Here is a 12578-nt window from a genome sequence, read left to right on the forward strand (position 1 = left end):
TGCCTCAGCCTCCCAAGTAGTGGGATTACAGGCATGTGCCACCACGCCTGGCTAATTTTTGTATTTTTAATAGAGACAGGGTTTCACCATGTTGGCCAGGCTGGTCTTGAACTCCTGACCTCAGGTGATCTGCCCGTGTCTGCCTCCCAAAGTGCTGGGATTGCAGGCGTGAGCCATCGTGCCTGGCTTTCCAACACTATTGACATTTGCGACCAGATCATTCTTTGTGGCGGGGGCCATCCTGTGCATTGTGTGGGGTTGGGCAGCACCCTGTCCTCCACCCACCTGATGCCAGTAGCACCCCCACCTCCAGTCATAACAACGAAACATGTCTTTAGACATTGTCAAATGTCCTTTGGAGGGGGGAACTGACACCCTCCCTGGAGTAGATCCTGAAAACCTTTTCCCTCCTGGTAGCAGGGAACCACGAGTTTGTGTAAGGAGGGGTGAACTGTCCCAAGCTGGAAATGAGCAGGTCAAAACTCCCCTGCTGATCAGTAGTTGGATTGCACCTGTGAGCAGCCACTGCACTCCAGTCTGGGCAACATAGCAAGACCCCATCTAAGAAAGACAGAGAGAAAGGAGAGAGACAGGTGACGGGGGTGCGGGGGGAGAGAGAAAGAGAGAGAGAGCGCTTCATTATTTGCAAGAGTTTATGGAAAGAACAAAGGAGAGAGAGAAAGGGAAGGAGGGAGAAAGAGAGAAAGAGAGAGAGAGAGAAAAAGAGAGAGACACAGAGAGAGAGAGAGAGAGAGAGAGAGAGAGAGAACCTCCTTCTCATCAGCAAGACTGTATGGAACAAAGATGTCAAAGGCTTTGGGATCAGAAGCACCTGGGTTTGGTGTGGCTTGGCTGATGTGCAGGGTGACATGGGCCAGCATGCTCCCCTTGCCAGGCCTCAGCTTTCCCCTCCAGTGAATGGGAATGACTCCCTCCACCTCCCTGCGCGTGTCCTAATACTCAGCGACTGCCCCTCCACTCCCCCCGCAGCCCTGGTCTCCCTCCTGAACCCGTGCGCCAACATGAAGGTGTGCAATGAGGACCAGACCAACTGCACGGTGCCCACTTACCCGTCATGCCGTGACAGCGAGACCTTCAGCACCTTCCTCCTGGACCTGTTCAAGCTGACCATCGGCATGGGCGACCTGGAGATGCTGAGCAGCACCAAGTACCCGGTGGTCTTCATCATCCTGCTGGTGACCTACATCATCCTCACGTTTGTGCTGCTCCTGAACATGCTCATCGCCCTCATGGGTGAGACGGTGGGCCAGGTCTCCAAGGAGAGCAAGCACATCTGGAAGCTGCAGGTGAGGCCCCAGGGCCCCCGCCACACCCCACCCTACCCCACCGGCTCCCCTGCCCTTCCAAGGACACTCACCCGATGCTTCCTCAGCCTCTTCCACTCTGGGCAAGCCACGTCTTCTCATTCTGCCTCCACTTTCCTGTCTGTAAAATGGGCGTCAGAGGCTGCTACTGACTTCCCGGAGCTGCCTAGTGGATTTCGAGGTGGCTTCTTCCCTGGCCAGCAGCAGTGGGCTCAGATTCTCCTTGTGGTCTAGCTCACAGGACATGGTCGGCTCCACTCAGTATGACAGTGATTTCTCACTGGTGCAGAAGGCGCTCAGTGGGCATCAGTGTTTCAGCATGGGTCCCACGCTGAGCCCAGGGCAGCGTTTGAGCTCTGCCACTCCAGCGCAGGGATGTCCGAGTTTTCATGGGGTTCTTTATCTAGCAACCCTGAGCATGCCTCATAGAGGAGAAACCAGTGGGGCCGCAGGCCGCCTTGGCCCAGGGGAGCTGCAGCCTTTACATCCCAGAAGCTTTCTCTGCAGTCCTGGGAAGCACAGGCGCTGGGCTCACATCCCTCCCAGGCCAGGTGCAGCCTAAGACCTGGTGTCCTAATAAGCAGCGCCGCCCCACGGCCCAGGAATGCAGCGCCCATGTTTCCCTTGACTGAATTTCAGGGAAACGGCATGGTGAGAAAAAAAGGCCCAGGACTGGGTCTGAGGGAAACAGCTCCGGCCCGCTCTTAACCTTGATCTCTATTGCTCACTTCACTGGGCCTCAGTTTCCCCACTGGGCATTACAGGATGCAAACTGGGCATCCTGCGGGCTGCAGCATAGTAGAGCAATCTTGGCTCACTGCAACCTCTGCCTCCCAGGCTCAAGTGAGTCTCCGGCTTCAGCCTCCCGAGTAGCTGGGACTAAGGTGTGCACCACCGCACCTGGCTAATTTTTGTATTTTTTGTAGAGATAGGGTTTCACCATGTTGCCCTGGCTGGTCTTGAACTCCTGAACTCAAGTGATCCGCCTGCCTCAGCTTCCCAAAGTGCTGGGATTATGGGTGTGAGCCACTCCAGCCTCAAACCATTATATTAAACAAAAATCCTGCACAATTTAAAAATTAGGAGGTTCCCTATGAAAATCCACGTTCCTGGCTTTTCTTGAAAAGGTGGAAGCCCCAGGCAGTGCAGGGTCCGCATTCCTGCCTGGCAGCCACCCCCTTACACGGGGCATTTGCTCCCTGGTTTGGCCCGGTCTCCACCCCTCCCTTTTTCCCCCCGCTGAGCGGCGAGTGCTGGGTAAGCGTCTGGGGCTTGGGCTGCAGACTTTCTGCAGCTGATCCTGTTTCACCCATTTATTTTCCTGCCTGCCACCTGTGGATATTTGAGTTAATAAATCCTGTTTCTACCGGGCAGTCTACACGCCTAGCTCTCGGCCCACCCCGGCCTGTTGTTTCACTTCTGCCATCAGAGCGGCAGGTGCGGGCTTCGAGGCTCACTGACCCTCCTGACCCTCCCTCCCTGCAGTGGGCCACCACCATCCTGGACATCGAGCGCTCCTTCCCCGTGTTCCTGAGGAAGGCCTTTCGCTCCGGGGAGATGGTCACTGTGGGCAAGAGCTCAGACGGCACACCTGACCGCAGATGGTGCTTCAGGTGAGGCTGGGGAGTGGGGCGGGGGTGGGTGGGGTGGGGTGGAACCGTCCCCACTGGAATGGGGCCCCTGGTGCTCCAGCGTCGTCTACCCATTGCAATTTCCGGAGCCACTGAGGCCCCAAGAGGCCCAAGCGGAGTTCGTTTCCAGCAGGCGATCTCAGGCAAGTCGGCCCGCCTCTCTTAGCCTCTTTCTTCGTCTGTGAAATGAGACAGTTGGTAGTTCGGGCTCCTAGCTGCAGGTCAGACAGGTCAGCCCATGAGAAGTGCTCAGCCAGTGCCCAACGCACACTGGGACATCACAGGCTCCTCTGTCCCTTGCTCAGAGGAAAGCAGAGACTTGGATGGTGGGTTCAGCTCAGAGCTTCACCCTCTGTTCACCAAACAGCGGGCTGGGCTCTAGTGCTCGGGTGAAAGGGGAAGCCGAGGAGTCTGCAGTTGCCAGGGCTCCAGACCTCACTCAGCCTGTCTGCAGAGCGACTCCGTGCTCCAGGGGCACAGGGTGTGCCAGCTTCTTAGGGGAACCTCTTCATGAATCTTTCTTTTCAGTTGAGTCATTCTTTGTGAAGGGGTTGTCAGCATAGAGCATAAGCAGAACGTTTGGACTCAGGCAAAGTCAGCATCCTCATTTGGGAAACGGGAGCTTCTAGGCCAGCTGGTCCGTTCAATTCCGTTTTTTGTGTGTTTTTAGAGACAGGGTAGCTTAGGCTGGAGTGCAGTGGTGTGATCGTAGCTCACTGTAGCCTTCAGCTCCTGGGCTCAAGGGGTCTTCCCACCTCGCAGCCTCCTCATGCCACCCCGTTCAACCAGTTTTTAAACTTTTTGTAGAAATGGGGTTCTTGCTATGTTGCCAAGGCTGATCTTCAACTCCTGGCCTCAAGCAATCCTCCCACCTTGACCTCCCAAAATGCTGGGATTACAGGCACAAGCCACTGCACCCAGCCTCAGTTCAATTTGAATCTAAAGCACAAATCCTGGCCGAGCGTGGTGGCTCAAGCTTGTAATTCCAGCACTTTGAGAGGATGAGGCAGGAGGATCGATTGTGGTCAGGAGTTCAAGACCACCCTGGGCAACATGGGTGTGGAGGTGTGTGTGGTGGCGTGAGGCACCACGCCTGGCTAATTTTTGTATTTTTAGTAGAGATGGGGTCTCACCAAGTTGGTCAGGCTGGTCTCAAACTCCTGACCTCATGATCTTCCCACCTCAGCCTCCCAAAGTGCTGAGATTACAGGCGTGAGCCACCACGCCAGGCCTTGTTATGTATATTTTACCATAATAAATAGGAGGGTGTGCTGGGGATGGTGGCATGGGAAGCGTCTCTGGGAAGGGCTCTCCATGACCTTCTGCTCTGGCCCCTGGCCCCTCCAGGGTGGATGAGGTGAACTGGTCTCACTGGAACCAGAACTTGGGCATCATCAATGAGGACCCGGGCAAGAATGAGACCTACCAGTATTACGGCTTCTCACACACCGTGGGCCGCCTCCGCAGGGGTGAGTGGAAGGGCGGGTGCGGAGGGGAGCCCCAGTCCATTCTTACCGCAGATTTGCTTTGAGCAGTCCTGCCCCTTTCCAGGACTCAGTGTCCACGTCTGCCGAATGGGAGCGTGTACCCCTGAGTTTCCTCTGCTGCTTGTAAATGCCTGGGGCGCGTCACCTACATGGCTTTGTCCTGGCCCTCCCTACTGTGACACGAGCTGGCCTGGGGAGGGAGGACGACTCCTCAGCCATCCCCGAATGGAGAAAACCTTCCTGTTTGTCTAGTAAGCTGGGAGCGTGTGAGACGCAGCTGGAGAGGACGTAGGCGCTCAGGGCATTTGGCTCTGGCCTTGAATCCTGCTTCCTCCATTTACTCCTGGGGAGGCACCTTGACCTCGCTTGAGCCCCAGTTTCCCCCTCTGTAAAATGAGCATAGTCACCACCCCCCCGCTTCAGATCACTGTGGAGTGCCCAGTACACAGTAGGCACTCCATATATGCTCGCTGTCTCTCCACCCACCCCTCCCCTCCGTCTGGTGTGCTCTTGGTGCAGATCGCTGGTCCTCGGTGGTTCCGCGCGTGGTGGAACTGAACAAGAACTCCAACCCAGACGAGGTGGTGGTGCCTCTGGACAGCATGGGGAACCCCCGCTGCGACAGCCACCAGCAGGGTTACCCCCCCAAGTGGAGGACTGATGACTCCCCGCTCTAGGGACTTCGGCCCAGCCCCAGCCTCTCCGCCGGCCCATTTCTAGTCCACCCGCATTTCAGCAGTGCCTTCTGGGGTGTCCCCTGACGCCCTGCTTTGGCCCCAGAGGCGAGGGCCCAGTGAAGGTGCCAGGGAGGCCCCAGGACCCTCTGGTCCCCAGGCTCTGCCTCCCCGCTCCAGGGTGGGGGCTCCTGGCCGCCTGTCTCACTCCCATGGAGTCACATAAGCCAACGCCAGGGCCCCTCCACCCACAGGGCTCAGGCCCGGGCCCCTGCCCCTGCCTCTCCTTTATTTATTTGCTCTGCTCTCAGGAAGTGGCATGACCCCCGCCCCAGCTGGAACCTGGCAGAGGCCTCAGGACCCCGTTCCAGGTGCACTGCCCGGCCAAGCCCCAGCCCCAGCCTGAGCTGCACGCGCCACCGTGTGCGGCAGCGTGGCAGCTTCGCGAGGGGCCGTGCCTTCTGTGTGTTCTGTAGAGTGCCTGGGATTTGCCGGTGCTCAATAAATGTTTATTCATTGGTGGTGGAGGCGGCAGGATGATGGCGGGGGGATGGTAACAGGCATGAGATGACAGCAAGGGCGATGGAAGAGCTAGGACACGCCTGGGGGGACGCAGGGGAGGGGCGAGAGCGAAGGCGGGAGTACTGACTGGGAGGCACTGAGACGGGGTGGTGTGGGTGGTGCTGGCCTGAGAGGTGGCTGAGGTTAGCGTGGCTGTGGGGAAGGTGGGGCGGAGGGAGGGGAGGAGAGCGACACGGGCGGGGGTAATGACGCTGGTCAGGGAGAGCCACGCTGGCAGGGGGAGAGCGATGCTGGTGGGGAAGACAGTAGTGCTGGCTGGGGATAGTGATGCCCGTGGGGACAGGACATTTGGGCAGGGGTGAATACTACAGGCTGGGGGTTGATGATGCAGGTGCGGGGACTCAGGTGCTCGTCAGGGAACAGTGATGCTGCTGGGAGGACTGTCCTGCTAGCGGGGAGGGCGGAGCAGGTGTGGCAGTGGGCAAGCCCCAAGTGTCAGCCAGGGTGCTGGGTGTGCGTGTCGGCTGCTGTGGTGAGGACTATGGTGGCAGTGCTTGTGGAGCTGGGATGGGGGGAGCGCACGGTGCTGCTGGACTGAGTGGGATGGTGCCTCCTTGGGGACTGCCTGCCTGTGTCTGTCCACGGGGCCGTGTGCCACCCTGAGCTGTGAGCCCTGAGCCGGAGGTGAGGCTGACCCTCTTCCCTTCTGTGTTAGTCTGTTCTCATGCTGCTGATACAGGCATACCCGAGACTGGGTAATTTATAAAGACAAAAATGGATTCACAGTTCCATGTGACGGGGAAGGCCTCACCATCATGGCAGAAGGTGAAAGGCACGTCTCACATGGCAGCAGGCAAGAGAGAAGAGAGCTTGTACAGGGAAATGCCCCTTTATAAACCCATCAGATCTCATGAGACTTACTGACTATCGCAAGAACAGTACGGGAAAGACCCACCACCATGATTCAATTACCTCCCACTGGGTCCCTCCCAGGACAGGTGGGAATTGTGGGAGCTACAATTCAAGATGAGATTTGGGTGGGGACACAGCCACACCATATCACCTTTTCAGAGCAGCCATTCACCCAGGGTCATACCCAACATCAGTCAAGCTCCCAGGCAGCTCCAGACCTGGCATGAGGAGGGACCCCCCAGCCAAGGAAGCCTCAGCCAGCTACAGTTTCCCATGGCCTCCAGCTCCGGGTCCAGCCTCGGGCTGCAATCTCATGTCCTTCTGAAGCTTCAGTCGAGAAGAGTTTGGGTCTCGGAGGAGACCAAGGCCAAGAGCAGCTTCGGTGGAAACTAGCAAGGGCTTGGGTTGAGCAGACCTGGGCTTGCACTGGTCTAGGGAACATCGGTTATTTGGTCCAGGGAACATCGGTTGAGTCACTTTACCTCTCTGTGCCTCCACCTCTTCATCTGTCAGAAGGGAGAGTCAGTGGCAGGAGGGACATGAGTCTACCAAGCTCCGTGAGGACTGGGATTACCACCAAGGCCGGCCAGGGGGCTCCAAGCCCCCCGCTCCTCCTCCATTGCTCTCCAGGAGCCCATGGCACCCTGTGGTCCAGGGGTAGCCCAGCTTTTCCCAGGGCTCCGTGCTTTCTCATCTGTCTAAAAAAAAAAAATTTCCCCCAGGCAGCAATTGAATCATAAATAATACCCAAATCAATAAGGAAGAAGAGAGAATTGTGGCCGTAGTGTTCATACAGTTATGGTATTTGGGTAGCAAGTAACAGAAAACTTACACTGGCTGAAAGAAAAAGCATTTTTATTATCTCAGCAGGACACCCCAAGTTAGGGAGGATACGAAGGCTGGTTAATTAAGGGCCTCCGTGATTATGAAGGACCCAGTTCTGTTCTTCATGTATTCCTTCAGCATTTGAGTTTGGATTCCAACCAGGCGTCAGGCACTGGGCGAGGCCCGCGTAGTGTGCTGGCTTTTTGGTCACGCCAACTTTCCTCAAGGACACAAGATGGCGCCCTTGATCCGGGCATCACATCTAGATTCAGTTTCATTCACGAGGAGGGAAGGCTGCCCTTACTTTTTCCCTGACGTCCCCTAGCTGGCCTCTCCTCTTCTATTATTGGCCAGAATTATGTCACGTGTCCCCCACTTCAGCCAATCAGCAGGCAGGAAACAGCAATTGGCCTAAAGAAGCAGATGGCAATATGGAGGAAGGAAGTAATCCCAGCAAGGCCTGGGTTCTGTGAGAAAGAGGATGTGGGAATTGATATTGCCTAGGCAACCGGTAGCAGATGTCCACCCTCCACCCCAACATTGTCACCAAGAATGGCTGTGGTTCATTCTGAGTCTGTGAAGAGGTCACTTCTCTAGGGGCAGATGGGATGGGCCTGCCTGCCAACAAAATCAAAACACCCTCCCAACTCAGACTCAGTAACGTCCAAGGTGAGTGTTTCATTTCTTTTCTTTTCTTTTTTTTTTTTGTAAGACAGGGTCTCATTCTGTTGCCCAGAATGGAGAGCAGTGGTGCAATCTTGGCTCATCACAACCTCCCTCTCCCAGGCTCAGGCGATTCTCCTGCCTCAGCCTCCAGAGTAGCTGGGATTACAAGCACACACCACTATCTCCAGGCTAATTATTTTTATTTTTTTATAATGAAATAATTTTGGCTATGAATTTTCCTATGAGTACGCTTTTAGCCATGTAGTACGTTTTTCAACTGTGATTTTTCAAAATATTTGATGATTTGGATATTGACTGACTCAATAGCTGTCTGGGGGAACTTAAAAATTTACAAGTGATTGGGATTTTGTTTGCTCCAGTAAGATCTTAAACATAACCTTTCCCAGCGTTTTCAAAGTGTGGGACGTGCGCTGGTGGTATGCCAGAATATTCTCAGGTGATACAATGGACATAGGATCCCAGTTTAAAAACCCATGTTCTTTCGTTTCTCTGTGTCCCTTCACAATATCCAGGTCTCAGTTTGGTGCTTCTGTGTTTTAAATGCCTTCCCAACATTCACTAATCTTTGTTTTCAAATAGAGAAAAGCCTTAGGCTCAGAACCCCTGGAAGAACATGGTTTCTAGGAAGAGCTTAAAAACATTTTAATTTCGTGGCAGGGCATGGTGGCTCATGCCTGTAATCCTAGCGCTTTGGGAGGCTGAGGCAGGTGGATCACCTGAGGTCAGGAGTTCAATATCAGCCTGGCCAACATGGTGAAACCCTGTCTCTACTAAAAATACACACACACACACACACACACACACACACACACACACAATCAGCTGGGTGTGGTGGTGTATGCCTGTAAGCCACGTACTCGGGAGGCTAAGACAGGAGAATCACTTGAACCTAGGAGGTGGAGTTGGCAGTAAGCCAAGATCGTGCCACTGCAATTCAGCCTCGGTGATAAAGACTCTGTCTCAAAAAATAAAATAAAAATAAAATAAACCGTTTTAATTTCACTTTATTTTAGAGTAATAAAGCCTTCTCTTTATGGAAAATGATACAATTTTCTAGATAAAGTAGTGGTCTCAAGTGTAGTTTACAAGAAAGTCATTTAGGAATAAAAATGTAGCTTGTAAAAAAAATACTTAGATGATTTTAGGAACTATAGTAAATGAATAAACTTTCATGGGGAAAATGACGACTATGTTATAAAAATGACTGATATTTGGGAATCATTAATTTAGCCCAATCCTATATCCATGCTTGATCCCTTTTCACCACCAAACCTACACCTCTGTATTTGCATACCTCCTGTGACGGGAGGTTCATCACCTCTGAAGACTGTAAAAAAGCAGCATCCATAGTTTAATACCGGATGCCCTTCTCCAAGACCGAGCACTTCGGTTCCTTTAGCCACTCCTCAGGTAATCATTGCAGCTGCCACGTATGGAGTGCCTCTGTGTCTGACACTGCCATTCAGTCTCTAAGAGTGAGGAGGTGCAGACTCTGCTAAAGGTCACACAACTTGTAAGTGGATGAGGTGGGATTTAAACCTGAGGCAGTAATTCCAAAACCCCAGGCCCTTGGCCCGCGTGATCTCATTTCCTTTTCTGTGTGATCCTGGGAGGTAAAGAATAAGAGGTTTTGTTCCCTTTTTGAATAAGGCACAGAGATGAAGTGATCTGTTCAAGGTCACCCAGCTACCTGATGAGTGTGGATTTGAATCCAAATGTCATCTGACTCCAAAGATGCCAAGCTAACCTTCCTTTGCCATCATCTCTTACCATCTTCCCCACCCCAGTTGCCCAGTCGTGCAGGAGGTCTCGTCTGTCTTTTTGGAGGTAAATACTTTGAATAAAGGATAAAAATTCACCTTCATTCATTGAACTCTTCCAGTGTCCCAGGCGTGATCTTCTATATATGGCACCTCATTGAAGTCTCACAGGGATTCTATACAGTTGGCACTCTTAATTACCTCCCCCATGCCTTGCGCCATATTAGTCACAGTTTTGGGGGGCACAGACTTGTGACAGCAAGTCTGAGTACACATTGGCTCACATTACTGAAAAGACCAGGCATGTTTGGCTTCAGGTATGGCTGGATCCAGGGGCTTGAATGAGGTAATCAGGACTCAGTTTCTCTATTGTGTGCTTGTCTCACAGCTCTGTCTTCCTTCAATGAAGCTCTCTTCTTAGACGGGCTCTCCCAAGGTGTTGAACCCTGGAGGCTGCAAACTGATATCCTACCAACTCAACAATCTTAGAGAAAAGAGCTGCTCGTTCAATCATCCCAGCAAAAGCCCCGGGTCCCTGACTCTCCCTGGACCAACTTGGGTCATGTGTCCGCTCCTGAACCAATCACTGTGGCTTGGGAAGCAGAATGATCTCTGATTGGTCAGACTTGAGTTATTTGCCGATCTCCAGAGCTAGGGGTAGAGTTAGCTTCTCCCAGACCCAGGGGCCTGAGAGTGGGGAAGGGCGGTGCCCTGAGCAAGGTTAGAATGTGGACATCTGTGCTAGATGGCCTCAGTGGCCCCAAATCCCCACTCTTCCCTTTATCTGGGCCCTTTGCAGCCTAAGTTGGTGATGTCCTCCCACTGTGGGTAAAGCATAATTCCCCACACCTGGGCTTGACCATGTGACTTGTCTTGACCAAAGGAGTGTTACAGACGTGCCAGGGCCAGCCCTCGGGAAGAGAATGAGAGACACCAAGTCACCCCAGGCAGTCTGGCTGAGATCGGAGGAACCCCGCAGCTGCGTGAGAAATGAATGTTTTTGGATACCACGGAATTTGTATAAGAGTGCATGTGTGTGTAAGTGCAGGCAGCAATAGCTAATGGATGTAGACACTAGAAGAGAGTAAATAGAACCGGGGCAGGCCAAAAAACTAAATATCTACCGTATTCCGTGTTACAGATGAGGAAACAGGTTCATAGAGGTGCAGGCTCTTGCCCAGGGCACCTGGCTGCTAAGCAGTCGGGAGTTGAAGCCAGGCGCTCTGCTCAGAACCCATGCTGGAGAGAAAACACTCTGATCCCTGAGCAGTGGGAGGTAAGGAGGCCAGGCCACTTCCGCGGTGAAGACTGTGGCCTGTCACTTTCACGGAGCTCCCCAGCCTGTCCGCATTCACTGAGAGCCCCACACCCCTAACTTTATTCCAGCAAGGACTTGTTCTCGTGCGCATGTATGTGTGTTTAACAATGATACAGCACTTGTATGTCACATATGACAGGAGGGCTTTTTTCCTCCCAAGTGTAAAGCACTACTGGGAAAGAATTAGTGCTACTAGAGGCAAAAACAAAGGGACCCCATCAAAAAAGACAGTCTCTGAAACTCTGGGATCTTAATTGAACAATTACCTCTTATGCCTATGAATGGTTCATTATTACATGCCCTGTTATTATTAGCTGTTATTATTGTTTTAGATGAATGCTGGGAATTTTGTTTTAATCAAAAGCCATATTCAGACATGCCGTTCATCTCTCCGCAAAAGGCACGCTTCTGACATTTCCGAATGTGATAATGTCGTAGTCGGCAGTCGGTCCCCACACCCCGCTCAGATAACGGTGTACTCGGATCATTTCCGTTGTCTGGATGGAGCGGTTAAATACTCCAGGCCTCTGTTCATGCTGTTATTAATTTTCGGCTCCCTGGTGAAAGCATTCCTATCAGAATCCAGCACTTCCTGTCTTTGATTCCTTAGGAATCCAGTGTCACTGGGGACAATGAAGGGATCTTTGCTCATCCCAAGCTTTTGAGATAGAAGTAAGAGGGAGGGCAGTGGTGGAGCCCGAGGTCAGGATGGGAGGGGTGCTGGATGGTGGAGGCGCAAGCCTCAGGACTGAGGTGTGGAAGGCTGGCTCAGGAGAGGCCGGGCTGGGAGTCTTGTGCTCTCAGCGGGCATCACAGAAAGGGGGAAGCAGCGTGGATAAGGCACCTGGCCTGTGTTAGCTGCCGTGTTAAGAGTTTGGGATTCATATCTCAGGAACCACGTGCGGGAGCTCGTGGGAACTCATGAACCGGTATTCGTACCATCCTAGAAATCATGCCCACTCTTCCTTACAGCACCCGAGCCAAACACCATGACTCTCCTTCCCTCACTAGGTATTGGTGTGGAATAGCCATGTGACCCAGTTCTGCCCCCTGAGACAAGTGGGGAGGTCTGCTGGGGGAGGGAGAATTCTGGGGAGAGTTTCTGGGAAATTAAGAGACATCTAGGAAAAGACGATCCTCTTTGTTGCTGGTCACTGTTGCATCTGGATGTGATGCCTAGAACTGCAGCAGCCACTCTGTGCCCCTGAGGGGCCTTGGCAGCTCGGAAAGATGAAAAGGATTTTGGTCCCCGATGACACCATTGAGCTGCTGAATTAACCAACCATGAGGACACCGTGCCTTAAGGCTTCTTATGATTCGTCCAGATAATAAATGTTCTTTCTCATTTAAACCAGAGTCAGGGGGATTTGCTGTTATCTGGCCCATGATGCAGAGACAAGTACAAATCTGTACCCCCATTTTACAGATGAAGTAAGT

The 12578-nt window shown here is 53.0% G+C and overlaps 1 protein-coding gene across 1 annotated transcript in view; it reads left to right on the top strand.

Moving 5' to 3' along the window:
- Positions 1-5635, top strand: part of TRPV4 (transient receptor potential cation channel subfamily V member 4) — a 52926-nt gene extending 47291 nt beyond the window's left edge. The window contains exons 13-16 of the mRNA XM_039472305.2: positions 991-1307; positions 2811-2938; positions 4304-4425; positions 4963-5635. Coding sequence (XP_039328239.1) covers positions 991-1307; positions 2811-2938; positions 4304-4425; positions 4963-5120 — 725 coding nt within the window. The 3' untranslated portion in view covers positions 5121-5635. The remainder of the gene's footprint in view (positions 1-990; positions 1308-2810; positions 2939-4303; positions 4426-4962) is intronic.
- Positions 5636-12578: the final 6943 nt, after the last annotated feature.

The sequence above is a fragment of the Saimiri boliviensis genome, chromosome 7, assembly GCF_048565385.1.
Source record: "Saimiri boliviensis isolate mSaiBol1 chromosome 7, mSaiBol1.pri, whole genome shotgun sequence".
NCBI classification, from domain to species: domain Eukaryota; kingdom Metazoa; phylum Chordata; class Mammalia; order Primates; family Cebidae; genus Saimiri; species Saimiri boliviensis.